The sequence below is a fragment of the Stenella coeruleoalba genome (assembly GCF_951394435.1).
Source record: "Stenella coeruleoalba genome assembly, chromosome: 8".
NCBI classification, from domain to species: Eukaryota; Metazoa; Chordata; class Mammalia; order Artiodactyla; family Delphinidae; genus Stenella; species Stenella coeruleoalba.
Genome location: NC_137154.1, coordinates 47,861,085 through 47,876,432, shown reverse-complemented (window position 1 = coordinate 47,876,432; position 15,348 = coordinate 47,861,085). Strand labels below are relative to the sequence as shown.

Here is a 15,348-nt window from a genome sequence, read left to right as displayed (position 1 = left end):
GCACCACCAGGGAAGTCCCCAGGATGATTTATTCATCTGAAGGATCTTTAACTTTAATATTGCTGAGTCCCTTTTTTTTTTGGCTGTGCCATGAGGCTTGCGGGATCTTAGTTGCCCGACCAGAGGTTGAACCCCGGCCCTGGCAGTGAAAGTGCTGAGTCCTAACCACTGGACCTCCCCTTATCCAAGGATTAGGGCATGGACATTTCAGGGGGCTATTCTGCCTATCACATGGGTCAAAAAAATACGAAGTATGAGGTGGGAATGTGATAATCATTATAGACTATTCTTGAGAAGTTTGGGAAGAAAATGAGAGGTTTCAGGGTAATACAGGACCGAGAAAGGCTTTTGTTTTCTTTTAACGTGCCATGGATCCCTGAAGAACCCACTTAAAGGGTTTGCCCATATTTTACCTACCTTAGACCTCTCAGGGCTGAAGTGGCTACCTGGCTAGCACTTGTCAGAAACATTTAATGAAGAATGTATTAGCCACTGCTACCTGGGACAGCAAACAAACAGTTGGGACAAACATAGACTAAACAAAAAGATGGGAGGAAAGGTGCTTTAGAGAGTAAGGGATTTGAAAGCTCCTACATATTCTTAGAGATCTAGAAGGCTGGGTACATGTTCAGAAAGACCTGAGAATTCCCTGATTCTCACCTCTGGCTGGTCTTCAGGCTCTGCTCGAGCAGGAAATGAAGACTAAGGCAGGGGTGAAAACTATCTGGCTAAGTATGGAAGGCATTTTCTGATGCAGACAGCCCATCTGCAAAGGCTAGGAAATGATTTTTGTTTTTCTAGTTTCAAGCATTTAAGGAAATCTCTGGAATTGCTAGCTAACCACTAAGTTAAGGAAACCGACTTAAGTGGGCACACACAACAAAGAATATAGACTTTATAAATTCAAAAAAAGGTTGAAAACATCAACAACATTGATAAAAGTTTAGCTACAATGACCAAGCAAATCAAAAATCAAAAAGATAAATCAAAAAGATTATCAGAGAATACTGTGAAAACTTAGATGAAACAGAAAAACTCCCAAACTACCAAAAGTGACTCAACTCATCTGTAACAACTAAAGAGACTGAATCAGTAATTTTTAAAATTTCAACAAAGTAAACCCAAGGACAACATGGCTTCACTGGTGAATTCTACCAAACATTAAAACAATAATTAACACCAAACTTTCTCAGACTCTTCTAAAAAACAGAAAAGGCAGGAATACTTCCTAACCTATTCTATGTTGGGAGTTTTAATCTGATGCCAAAGCCAGAGAGAGACATCACAAGAAAAGAAAACTAATGAACCAAACCCAGCAGCATATTAAGAGGATTATACACCATGACCATGTGGGATTTATCCCAGAAATACAAGGATGGTTCAAATGTGAAAATCAACATTATACACCATACCAGTACAATGAAGGGAAGAATCACATGATCATCTCAATTGATGCAGAAAAAGCATTTGACAAATTTGTATATGAATGTTCATAGCAGCATTATTCATAATAACCAAAAAAATGGAAGCATTCCAAAAGTTCATCAACTGATGAATGGATAAACAAATTGATATTCATACAGTGGAGTATTATTCAGCCATTAAGAGGAACAAAGAACTAACACATGCTACAACATGGATGAACCTTCAAAATATGCTAATTTAAAGAAGTCAGACAAAAAAGGTCACATACCATAGGACTGAATTTACATGGAATGCCCAGAATAGGCAAATCCAAAGAGACAGCATGGAGGGAAGGGGAATGGGAGGTGACTCCTTAACGGGTATGGGGTTACTTTTGGGGGTAATGAATATGTTCTGGAATTAGATAGTGGTGACGGTTGCACAAAACTGTGAATATACTAAAACCCATGAATTGTGTACTTTAGAATGGTTAATATGGTGAATTTTTTGTTATGTGAATTTTACCTCAATTATTTAAAAAGGTGAAGTAAAAGAGATTACTGGATCAAGCTAAGATTGGATGTTAAATATAAAGGATCAGTGTTCAAGGAATTTCAAGTCTGAAGAGAGTAAATCTGCAAGTGATTTACCATAAAATCCAAGCTGCGTAGAAAAGAAAGTAACTTCACAAGAGGGATGATAGACGGGGAGAAAATTAAAGAAGCAATGTACTGTGGTGGAACCTTGATGAAAGGATAGGAAAGTTGAAAGGATAGGAAAATATAGTTAGGGATTGATTCATTCGAGTTTGTTCTCAGAGTAGAACAATCTGAAGTATATAAGGGCCCCAGCGTGAAAAAGGAAGTAGCTTGATTGCTGGTGGTTGTTAGAAACAAGGTTGTCAAGGGTCTTCAGGCTGGGTTGTTGAAAAGATTATGATTTGGTGTGGAAAGCAACAATTTTAGCTAAGTAAAGTTTTTACTGACCTAGTGCAATTACTTATTTAATGTCTGTCATTCACGACAGACTAGAGGCTCCCTGAGGGCAGGCATTTGTGTGCCTCACACATGGGAGGTACTCAGTAAATACGGGCTGAATAAATGAATTTGCAATAGCTTAGTGTATTACAACAGCAAGAAGGCCCTCGCTAAATGGCATGAACCACTATGAAAAATTTTTGTATGAGCGTAGAAAAATCTTTATGAGGAAATGGGAATGGAGAAGTATGAATATATCAAAACAGCTACCAAGACCATAGTATTGGAGGATGAGAAGAGGTGGCTTTGATGGTGGCCAAGATCCATTTTAGATTAGAAGGGAGAAAGAATATTTTATAAAGAGCTAGGGAATATATAGGAATTTTTCTTTGAATGGCATGAGAGTTTCAGAGAACACAACTGTAAAGGTTCAGGAAGGAAGTCAGCAGGAAAGAAGAGTTACGGGAAGGAAACAATGCTCAGAGCAATAAAAAAGGGATGGCTGATTGAAGGCTTTTGCATCTTTTCAAGATATCTCACATATTTCCAAGAATGACAAGAATAAGAAACAATGTGATATTCTACTATGTATAAAATAGATAACTAATGAGAACCTACCGTATAGCACAGGGAACTCTACTCAGTGCTCTGTGGTGACCTAAATGGAAAGGTAATCCAAAAAAGAGGGGATATATGTATATGTGTAGCTGATTCACTTTGCTGTACAGCAGAAACTAACACAACATGGTAAAGTAACTGTACTCCAATAAAAATTAATTTAAAAAATAAATCATATAAAAAAAGAACGTGGTATTGACTGTCCTAGGGGTTATGGGACTGAGTAGACTGAGGTTTCACAGAGTGTTATAGGCCTGAATAAAGTTAACAGACTGTAATCTTGTGGCAGTATTCAAATTGCTGAGAAGTTTGGATTTTTTTTCAAATCCTGCCTTTACTTATAGAACGTAAATATTTCTTGCATTCTTTCTATTTTTTCTTAATTCACGCTGAATCAATGAAAACTTCTTCACAGACCAGTATTGGCCCATAGTCTGGCATTTGAGGATTAGTGGTGTAATTAATGAATCTTGGAGAAACATTAGGAAGTAGCCCTTGGGTGTACGTCTCACCAAAGGGCTGGAGAAGAGAATCGGTTGCTGCTCAGGTTTTTATGTCCTGGAAGAGTCAGTAGTCCAAGGTGACCAGACTGCCTAAGTCTGTGTATAGTATACACAGAGCGACTTAGAGGAAAAGAATCCTTGAGTAGATTAATCCCCAATGTCTTTGAGAAAGTGATTGGTTGGGTAAAATATTCTTAGCTCCCAGTAGAATTACAGCCTGTGGTGGCTAAGCCTTAGTTAGGATTTAGTTTTGACAAGATTAAAGTATTTTTTTGGATCTGCTATAACCACAGACGAGGCATCAAAATATTATTTTGGCCTTCTCTCTGATCAAGTAGTTCTTGACCCCTGGTAGAATATGCAGATCACTTTTAGAGCTTTTTAAAAATATAAGATCTGGGCCCCACTCCTGGAGATTCCGGTTGCTGGTAGAGCCTGACATCATTAAATTTCAAACTTCTGAAGTAGCATGTTAAAAGTACTATAATTATTAAAAGTTTCTCCAAGGGAAAACTTGTCTCCCTATGTTTTCCTTCATCTTCCTCAGGTATAACCTGCAAGGATTCTGCCCTACTCCAGAAGGGGAGCATCAAGCAAGAAAAAATGGAAGCTGACTCACTAACAGGCAAATCCCAGGTAAGTTAGGATTCCACTCTATTGTAATGTTCTGCTTTTTCTTTTTAGGTCTGTGAACTTTTGCCAAACATAGTTCCATCTAAGAACATGACTCTTTTAGTTGATGATATGCTGGACATTGGATCTATTTTACTTGATGATACACTTTTTGGAAAATATTTAATTTTTGTATATTCTCTGTGCATCTGTACCCTTGAGATTGTAGATGATAATCGAAGGTATAGACGTAGGGCCTACCCAGGGAATGTTTAGAATTAAAAGTGAAGTAAGCCAAGGGCAGAATCCTGAGCAATGTCATTTAATAGGCAGGAGCAGAAGAAACCTCAAAGGATACTGAAGTGAAAGGACCAAAGTGGTAGAGGAAAACCAGGAAAACATGATATCACTGTGAAAGCAAGGAATGACCATATTTCAAGGAGAAATCCTTTAATGGTTCAGAAAAGTGCAGCCTGAGTAGTGTCTATTCTCTTAACATCATGGAGATATAAGCATGCATGGGAATAGAAGCCAGGTTGCAGAGGGTTGAGGAAAGAGGAAAAGTGAGGAGGTAGGCAAAACACACGTAGACAACTTATTCACAAAGACTGGCTCTGAGGTAGAGGAAGGATTTGTGTGTTTCAGTGTGATTGAAGGTAAACTACAAGGACAAGGTTGAGAATGCTGGATAGAAAAGTGCAACAGCTGGTGGGATGAAGGCCCTTATAACCAGTATTTATGCAGTGCCTAACATTTCTAAGGGCTGGGAATATGATAGTAAATGAAACAAAATGCCTGCCTTTGTGGAGATTACATACTACTAGAAGTAGATAAACACAAGCAAATAAGATAATTGCAGATGGTAATAATTATTAGGGAGAAAATAAAGAAACAGACTGATTAGGAAGATGGCTACTTTATTGGGTAATCAGGAAAGGCCTATCTGACAAAGTGACATTGAGCTCTGAGACCTGAAGGATGAGGCATTAGCCGACAGCGTTCCTCAGTTAGAGATGCTCCCTGGTCTGCTAGGAGAGCCTACATTTTCATTATAAATTTCCCTCAAATCTGCCTTAAACTCTTCCTATTCTGAACTCTTTCTGTGTAAATTATTTGTACTCTATAGTAATTTTTTGTTCCACAATTATTCCAACCGGTTTTTCTCCTCGGTTAAAATGTAAGCTAATCTAGAGTTAGGACAGCCCTTCATTTTCCTTTCGCAGCCCTCAAAGAGTACCAAGTTGATAGGCCCCTAAGGTAACTTGATTTTTATCACTTGGAACTCCAAACGTTGTCCTATCAATTTTTTTTTGTATATTCTTGCCACCTACCCTGTTCTTTCCAAATTCATTTCTCCTCTAGTAATATCTTTGAGACCTTTGATTAAAAAGGAACTTAATGTTTTAGGAGCCAGTGACATTCAAAGATGTGGTTGTGGAATTCAGCGAGGAAGAGTGGGGGCAACTGGACCCTGCTGTAAAGAACCTGTACAGGGATGTGATGCTGGAGAACTATAGGAACCTGAATTCATTGCATAAAGGTGGCGTCTGCGTATTTACCTAATCTGCCCTTTAGTAGTCTCTTCATCTACTGTTAAAAACTGTTGAAGTGGTTGAGGGCATTTGGGTTTCAGTTTAGGTTTCCTAATAACTTCTGGGCACAATAGCAGATTTTCTTGCTGTATGTGATTGAAAGTCTTTTCTGATGTAGAGCTAGAAATACACAGGTCCACTGGCCTTATCTTTTAGCAGCTCTTAGACTACTACTTTGGGATGGGATTCTCTTCCCTATAAAAATGTCTGAAATGTGTTTGTTTGTTTTCCTTTTCCCCATGTACAGAGCATCTACTTTCCAAACCAGTTGAGACCTCCAGGTTGGAGAGTAAGGAAAAAAGTTGGATAATGGAGCAAGAAATTCTAAGAACAACTGTTTTTGGTAAGCAACAGGTAGATCTGAGGCATTTGTAAGAAGCTTCTGTTCATTAAATACACAGATAATGTACAACCCAGGGTTTGAGTTGTTGGTTGGGAGGTGACAGCAAACCAGCTAAACTTTGAAGAAGAAAAGTCATTGCTTTTTGTTCACAGATTCCTTTTCTTATATGGACAGGCAAAAAAGTGGTGTGGGTTAGGAACACAGACTCTTTTATTTTTTTTTAATTGAAGTATAGTTGGTTTACAATGTTGTGTTAGTTTCTGGTGTACAGCAAAGTGATTCAGTTATGCATATATGTATATATATATGTGTGTGTGTGTGTGTGTATTCTTTTTCATATTCTTTTCCATTATGGCTTATTATAGGATATTGAATATGGCTGCCTGTGCTATACAGTAGGCCCTTGTTAGTTATCCATTCTATATATAATAGTTTGCATTTGCTAATCCCAAACTCCCAATCCATCCCTCCCCTCCTCCCTCCCCCTTGGCAACAAGTCTGTTCTCTATGTCTGTGAGTCTGTTTCTGTTTCGTAGATAAGTTCATTTGTGTCATATTTTAGATTCCACATATAAGTGATACTATATGATTTTTTTTTCTGATTTACTTAGTGTGATAATCTCTAGGTCCATCCATGTTGCTGCAGCTGGCATTATTTCATTCTTTTTAGAGCTGAGTAATATTCCATTGTATATATGTACCACGTCTTTACCATTCATCCGTCAATGGACATTTAGGTTGTTTCCATGTCTTGGCTATTGTAAATAGTGCTGCCATGAACATTGGGGTGCATGTATCTTTTCGAATTATAGTTTTGTGTGGCCATATGCCCAGGAGTGGGATTGCTGGATCATATGGCAACTCTATTTTTAGTTTTTTAAGGAACCTCCATACTGTTCTCCATAGTGGCTGCACCAGTTTACATTCCCACCAACAGTGTAGGAGGAGGAACACAGACTCTTAACACAGGCAGAGTTGCCTGGGGCATATTTGATGCGTCTACTGTGCCCTGTGCACTCTGATAGGTGTTGGGGTTCAGCAGAGAAAAAACACTTCCATAGGGAACATATTTCTGTTGTCCCTTGAGTGTGGCTTGCCCTCTCCCATCACAGGACTTCTGTGCGTGTTGTTTCTTTACTTAATGCTCTTCCTCCTATCTTTGCCTAGTTGACTCCTATTCCTTCAGATCTCAAATAGGTCCATATCTCCTCAGGGAAGCATTTCTTAACTAGGTTAGTTTTTTCTATATACTCCCATAGCACCATATTCTTTTCCTCTTACCATTTATCACAAATATACTCTACATGTGTCTCTGTGAGTCTCTGTCTCACCCTAGGCTTTGTGTTCCTTGAGGGAAGGTGACATGTCTCTTTCTGCCTACATTTATATCTGCGCCTTTTGCACATATGTAGGAACCAAAGAAACATAGATAGATGGATAGATACTGGATTATGAGAAAAGTAAAAATTATTTGTTTTGGTCATCTGTGATTCAGTAAATGGTTCTTTTATGTCCATTATCAAGATTTTAGAGGTTTTTAATTAGTATATTATAAGCTTATGTTAAATTCTCACTATTGACCATATTTGTGGCAAATGAGATGTGTCTGAAGACATTTTAAAAAATTATTTTATTTATGGAGCCTGCCATATTTTTTATGTTATCATGTATCTCCCCCATTGTTTTATATCTGTTAATTTTATACATAAGAATTTTTCCATCCCAAAACTAAGGAACATTTTTTCATTTTATTCTGACTCCATCTACTTCATTATTTAAATATAATATACCTTAATCAATCTGGAATTTATTTCAGTAAATGTCATTTATTTTACCAGTTAATGGATTTTGGTGGATTAATGACGGCCACAAAATCTTTGTCACTCCCTCCATTGAAGTGTAGATGTTGTTTTCCCTCCCCTTGACTCCGAGCTGGCACTAGATTCTTTGATCAATAAAATGTAGCAGAAGTGACACTGTGCCAGTTCCAGGTCTAGCCTGTAACAGGACTTGCAGCTTCTGCTTCTTTCTCCTGGAATTCAGCAGCCACTAGTTTTAGTACCCTGATACCACTATGCTTATGAGAAGCCCAACTTGGCCACGTGGAACATGTATACACACACACAAATACACACATGCATCATGCATTTTTTTTAAGATTTCCACATTTTTTTGAATTGAAGTGTAGTTGATTTACAATGTCATGTTAGTTTCAGGTGTACAGCAAAGTGATTCCATATATATATGGAATATATATATATATATATATATTCTTTTTCAGATTCTTTTCCCTTAATGGTTATTACAAAATACTGAGTACAGTTCCCTGTGCTATACAGTAGGTCCTTGTTGGTTATCTATTTTATATATAGAAGTGTGTATATATTAATCTCAAACTCCTAATTTATCCGTCCCCCCTTCCCCTTTGGTAACCATAGTTTGTTTTCTATGTCAGTAGGTCTATTTCTATTTTGTATTTAAGTTCATTTGTATCATTTCTTTTTTTTTAGATTCCACATATGGGTGACATCATGATATTTGTCCTTTTCTTTCTGACTCATTTCATTTAGTATGATAATCTCTAGTCCATCCATGTTGCTGCAAATGGTATTATTTCATTCTTTTTTATAGCTGAGTAATATTCCATTGTATATATGTACCACATCTTTTTTATCCATTCCTCTGTTGATGGACACTTAGGTTGCTTCCACGTCTTGGCTATTGTAAATAGTGCTGCAGTGAACATTGAGGTGCATGCATCTTTTTGAATTATGGTTTTGTGTGGATATATGCCCAGGAGTGGGATTGCAGGATCATATGGTAGTTCTATTTTTAGTTTTTTAAGGAAACCTCCATACTGTTCTCCATAGTGGCTGTACCAATTTACATTCCCACCAACAATGTAGGATGGTTCCTTTTTCTCCACACCCTCTCCAGCATTTATTATTTATAGAATTTTTCATGATGGCCATTCTGACCAGTGTTAAGGTGATACCTCATTGTAGTTTTGATTTGTATTTCTCTAATAATTAGGGATGTTGAGCATCTTTTCATGTGCCTTTTGGGCATCTGTATGTCTTCTTTGGAGAAATGTCTATTTAGATCTTCTGCCCATTTTTTGATTGGCTTGTTTGTTTTTTTGATATTGAGATATATGAGCTATCTGTATATTTTGAAAATTAATCCCTTATCCGTTGCATCATTTGCAAATATTTTTCCCATTCTGTAGGTTGTCTTTTTGTTTTGTTTATGGTTTCCTTTGCTGTGTAAAAGCTTTTAAGTTTAATTAGGTCCCATTTATTTATTTTTGTTTTTATTTTCATTACTCTAGGAGATGGATCCAAAAAGATATTGCTGCATTTTATGTCAGAGTGTTCTGCCTATGTTTTTATACGAGTTTTATAGTATCTGGTTTTACATTTAGGTTTTTAATTCATTTTGAGTTTATTTTTGTATATGGGGTTAGAGAATGTTCTAATTTCATTCTTTTACATGTAGCCTGTCCACTTTTCCTGGCACCACTTATTGAAGAGACTGTCTTTTATCCACTGTATATTCTTGCCTCCTTTATGGTAGATTAATTGACCGTAGGTGCATGGGTTTATTTCTGGGCTTTCTATCCTGTTTCACTGATCTGTATTTGTTTTTGTGCCAGTACCATACTGTTGTGATCGCTGTAGCTTTGTAGTATAGTCTGAAGTCAGGGAGCCTGGTTCCTCCAGCTCCATTTTCTTTCTCAAGATTGCTTCAGCTGTTCTCAAGATTGTCTTTTATGTTTCCATAGGAATTAAAAAATTTTTCATTCTACTGTGAAAAATGCCATTTTCACAGTATGTATATAGTAGTGTGTATATATTAATCTCAAACTCCTAATTTATCCCTTCCCCCTTCTCCTTTGGTAACCATAAGTTTGTTTGTGTAATGCCAATTACACAAAATGTAATTTGATAGAGATTGCATTGAATCTGTAGATTGCCTTAGGTAGTATAGTCATTTTGGCAATATTGATTCTTCCAATCCAAGTACATGGTATATCCTTCCATCTGTTTGTGTCATCTTTGAATTCTTTCATCAGCATCTTATAGTTTTCAGAGTACAGGTTTTTTTGCCTCCTTAGGTAGGTTTACTCTTAGGTATTTTATTCTTTTTGATATGATGGTAAACGGTATTGTTTCCTTAATTTCTCTTTCTGATCTTTTGTTGTTAGTGTATAGAAATGCAACAGATTTCTGTGTATTAATTTTGTATCCTGCAACGCTACTGAATTCATTGATGAGCTCTAGTAGTTTTCTGGTAGCGTCTTTAGGATTTTCTACACACATGTGTGTATATATATATATATATATATATATATATATATATTTTTTTTTTTTTTTTTTTTTTTGCGATACGCAGGCCTCTCACTGTTGTGGCCTCTCCCGTTGCAGAGCACAGGCTCCAGATGCGCAGGCTCAGCAGCCATGGCTCACGGGCCCAGCTGCTCCGCGGCATGGGGGATCTTCCCGGACCGGGGCACGAACCCATGTCCCCTGCATCGGCAGGTGGACTCTCAACCACTGCGCCACCAGGGAAGCCCCACACATGTATATTTTTAAGGCTCACCAAATGTTTCAGATCTAGAATAAGAATCAATGGTCCAAGTTTACTAGAGACAGTATAAGGTAAATTTGGATAGAGAATATAAAGCCAGATTTTGGAGAGTTTAACTAACTAGGTGATTTGAGAAGTTGAGGAAAATTGTTAGGCCAAAGAAAGGCAGAGGTGGTTTGGCATGGGCTGGTCTCCAGGAGAGAAGTAGGCAGAGACCCAGCATTAGGATTATAGGCTAAGGTTTAAAGTGTTTATTTTTGTTTTAGGTTAGAGACAGGAACAAGGTCTTATAGATAAAGCACAGTTTATGAGTTTGGAATTAGTGGTCAGGAATAAGCCAGTGATTTGAAATCTATTAGAGCAAAAAGAGAACAAATCATTGGTTAATACTATGTGTAAAGATAAACAGTGGTATTAACACTAAAATCAACAGATTCTTAGTCCTATTACCATAATTATTTAATATTTACCTGAAGGTTTTAACTAATGAAAGAAAAATAAATGAAACAAATGAGAAAATTAATAGAAAAGAGAAAAATCTATTTGTGTATGATAACTTTCTACTTAGAAAATCCAAGAGACTCAGTATCAAAATGATTATATCTGTTTAGAATTTCGTTAAGGTGGCCAGATATAAAATAAAAATATTAGCAGCTTTTCTACATATTAGAAGCAAGTGACTTGAAAATAACAAAATACATGAGTGTGATTTTAGAAATGGAAGTAAGGAAGTTGCATGAAAAATGAGTTGTACAAATATGAGGAGAACATAGATTTACTTAGGGAAATACAACTAGGAATTTTGCTATTTAATAAATACTACTAGAACAAAATTACTATTTTGGTCATCTATTATTTCTAACAAATTACCCTAAAACTTAGTGACTTAAAACAATTATTTTATTAATTCTCACAATTTCATGAGTTGACTTAGGAGTTCTTACATTCCCTATGATGTTCGCTGAGGATGCAGTGTTCTGGGAGCTTGACTGGGATGGAATGGCCAAGATGACTTGGCCATTACAACTATGATCACATAGATGAAAGTTGATGCTAGCTGTCACTGGGAACTTAGCTAGTCCTGTGGACCACAACACCTATACATGGCCTCTACTGAGGCAAGGACTTCTCACAGCATGGCAACAAGGTTCTGAGAGGGAACATCCTGAAAGGAATTGAAAGCTGTGGGTCTTTTAAAGGCTAGGCCCAGGGACTTCCCTGGTGGCGCAGTGGTTAAGAATACGCCTGCCAACGCAAGGGACACAGGTTCGATCCCTGATCCGGGAAGATCCCACATGCTGCGGAGCAACTAAGCCCTGTGCTTTAGAGCCTGCGAACCACAACTACTGAGCACATGCACAACAACTACTGAAGCCCACGTGCCTAGAGCCCATGCTCTGCAACAAGAGAAGCCACCACAATGAGAAGCCCGTGCACCACAATGAAGAGTAGCCCCCACTCACTGCAACTAGAGAAAGCACAGTGAATATACAGTATACTGGGTATATTTATATAGAAACTAAGTGAAAAAGGAATTTGAGAAGGAAACTGGAACTTTATCAAATAGAGAAATGAAGGCAGGTGAAAACAGAAGAACCCAACCTGAATCAGAATAGGTAAAGTTTTGAGTTCTAGGAAACACATAGAAGTGTCTGAGCACTGTTAGAATCAGGAGTGATTATTTTGAGCCCAAGATAAGACTGGTTTCCCTGCTATCATATATTACAGTTATTTCTGCCTCTGTTAAATGCAGGGAATAATTGCTCTGTATGGAAAATAGGGGCACTATGATTGCAAGTTTGCTTTTAGCTGTTAAGCTATGGGACCTATAAATTTAGACATGTTCCTGAAGAAATGATTAAATTGTATTTTTGAAGGGCTATTATGTGGAACACCTTGGGGTAAAAGAGACAGGATGCTAGAGAAAGGAAGATTAGGTATAACTTTCACAGACTAGTTATGAACCAGTGATGGCTTGAACTGTGATATGCCATGCCATCCCAGTTCATATGCTGATATTTTACCTAAGTTCTGTGTATTCTCCTTAGTATTCTTGAATAGCTCTCATATTTTATGATCTCCTGATCCTTTTAAAAATATTTTTATCCCATTTATTTCTTCTTTAATCCTTGTTTTCTAACCTTGCGTCACATTTCCATTCTGTATTTAAAGACCCATAAAATATGCGTATACCCTTATATGGCTTAGTGTCCCTTTCCTAATTAAGCAGTTTCCCTTCTTCTAGTTCATGGAATTTTAAATTTATTTTTAGACAGAGAGATAGTTTCAGAAAATCAGGATTTAGTTCCAAAGCAGAGAATTTCTGGAGAAGAATCATCCCATGCAGTGATTATGACAAGACTGACTGAAAATGGACATCCTCCTTTAGATGCCTGGAAAAGTGATGATTGGTTATATAAGAACCAGGAACACTGGCACATAAATTTGCCACAAGAAGCTTTCGTTCATAATGCAGTCTACACTGAGGAGGGAGACTTTGAATATAGTGAAAATAAGGAAAGTTTTGATGTTAAGTCAGTTAACTCAACTTTTGACACACAACAGGGAGTTCCTATGAGAAGGGGTTCCCCAAAGTGTGATCAGCTTAAAACTAACATCGAATTTAATTTAGACTCAGTAGGTAAGCAACATTCAGAATATAACGGAAGTGGGAATGCCTTGAACTTGAATACAAATACTCAGCACCCAAAAAGTCATGCCACAGTGAATTCCTATGAATGTTATCAATGTGGGAAGGCCTTCAGCCGCAGTTCATCTCTTGTTCGACATCAAATCATTCACACAGGAGAGAAACCCTATAAATGCAATGAATGTGGAAGATTCTTCAACCGACGTACAAACCTTACTAAGCATCAAAAAATTCACACTGAAGCAAAGGCCTCCGAAGGCAATAAATATGTAAAACTCCTCAGTCAGCCTGAAGACAGTAATAAAAATCCAAGATTCTGTTCTGCAAATAATCCCTATGAATGTGTTAACTGTGGAAAATCCTTCACCCGGAGCTCCTCACTTATTCGACATCAAGTGATTCATACAGGAGAGAAACCATTCAAATGTAAGGAATGTGAGAAAACTTTCAACAGGAGTTCAAACCTAATTAAACACCAAAAACTTCATACTTGAGAGAAGTCCTATGACAGGAAGAATGTGGGATTATCTTCAGTCGGAACTCATTCAAAGTCCATGAATTTATTCTGGAAGGAATCCTGTGAATATAGTAAATGAAAGAAAATGTTTGTTGGAGATTATTCTTTAATTGATATGACTGAATTAATATGGAGATAAATCTGTTATTGGATAGAAATCTGAGGGAGCTTTTCCAGGCTTCAAATGAAGTCATAAGGGTTCAGAGTTAAACATATCCACATGATAGTGTTTGTCTGTCATTATTCCGATATCCATTACCATCATCTTTCCCTAGTTCATAAATGGAACCTATGGAATACTTATATTCACCTGATCTATTGATGAAGTAGATATTAGGGAGGAGCCAAGCAATACCCTTGGAGTTGACATCTAATAAAACTCAAACTTTCAGTCCTTATAAGAAGGTCACAAGAAACCAGGAACTCACAAGAATATATCCATAGAAAGACACTTCTAAGGACTGACTCTGAATTAATGGCGAAGACCACAGTGACAGCCAATTACTTCACACCTAGTAATATCCTTAGGTGTCCTCGTGTGGAGTGGGGACTGGAACTGGAAGAGGGTTTTCAACTGCAATGGTGGGTGGATGTGTTGTTAATCTACATGTATTCTCAATATCTGCATTTGGGATAGGCTTGGGATCTAGGCTTGAGAGACATCCATAGCCTTGGGCTGTCATTTATCCCAAACATTAAAAGGTGAACAGAGTGTCCTAATACTCTGTGTACCAGAACTGCCTCTTTTTTCTGTAAGCTACATCAGGATCCCAAAGGGTTCTTGAGACAAGATGTTTATCTTAATTTGCCCCCAAAGATTCATACTGGAGACATTGCCAATGAATGTTGATGGTGACTTTTGTCAGAGTTCATATGTTATCCAAAAGCAGAAAACATATTCTGGAGTGAACCCCTATGATGAGTTAATAAATGTGAAAAATTATTCTATGTTCATTTGTTCATTCTTTACATCACAAGCTGTTAAATTAAGACAAAACCCTACACAAGTATTGATAATTGACAGGGAAATTCATATAAACATAAGGCAACTTGTGGAGAATCCTAAGAGAAAAACACTCTGAACATAGGAAATTCTTGAGGTATATAGTTCAGTCACTCATCAAAGCAATGACATGTTTAATATAATGGATTATGACATTCTCCTTTTAGGCATTCTGAGTCTAATAGTTCACCTTTTTTATAAGCTATACTTTTCTTTTGGCTGGTTGAAAGATAAAAGTACTATTTTCATTTGTTATCTTTTTTCTCAACAGCTAGCTATTTGGGCCTAAGTAAAATACTTATTTTTACTCCTAAATCTCTACACTTTCCAAATATTAAAAGATCTATATACTATTTACTAAGCTAAACATACTTAGATTCGAAGAAAACCCCTTTAGAGTACACTTACCATTTAATTTTTGCAGAAGAGTTACAGCCAGTTAACATCTTCCAGCCTTTTTCCATAAACCTATTAATAAACATTTGAATTTCATCATGTGCATTCAAAGGCAGGTATCTAAGCTGAAACATGAAGAAAGT

General features: G+C 37.1%; 1 protein-coding gene across 1 annotated transcript; it reads left to right on the top strand.

The window, feature by feature from the left end:
• Positions 1-1,747: 1,747 nt before the first annotated feature.
• Positions 1,748-13,872, top strand: ZNF215 (zinc finger protein 215; the record flags this gene model as incomplete). The annotated part of the gene is given in 7 exon segments (XM_079929558.1): positions 1,748-1,784; positions 4,050-4,138; positions 5,522-5,654; positions 5,954-6,049; positions 12,912-13,780; positions 13,784-13,802; positions 13,805-13,872. Coding segments are annotated over 7 exon segments (1,311 nt in total).
• Between the last annotated feature and the right edge of the window lie 1,476 nt (positions 13,873-15,348).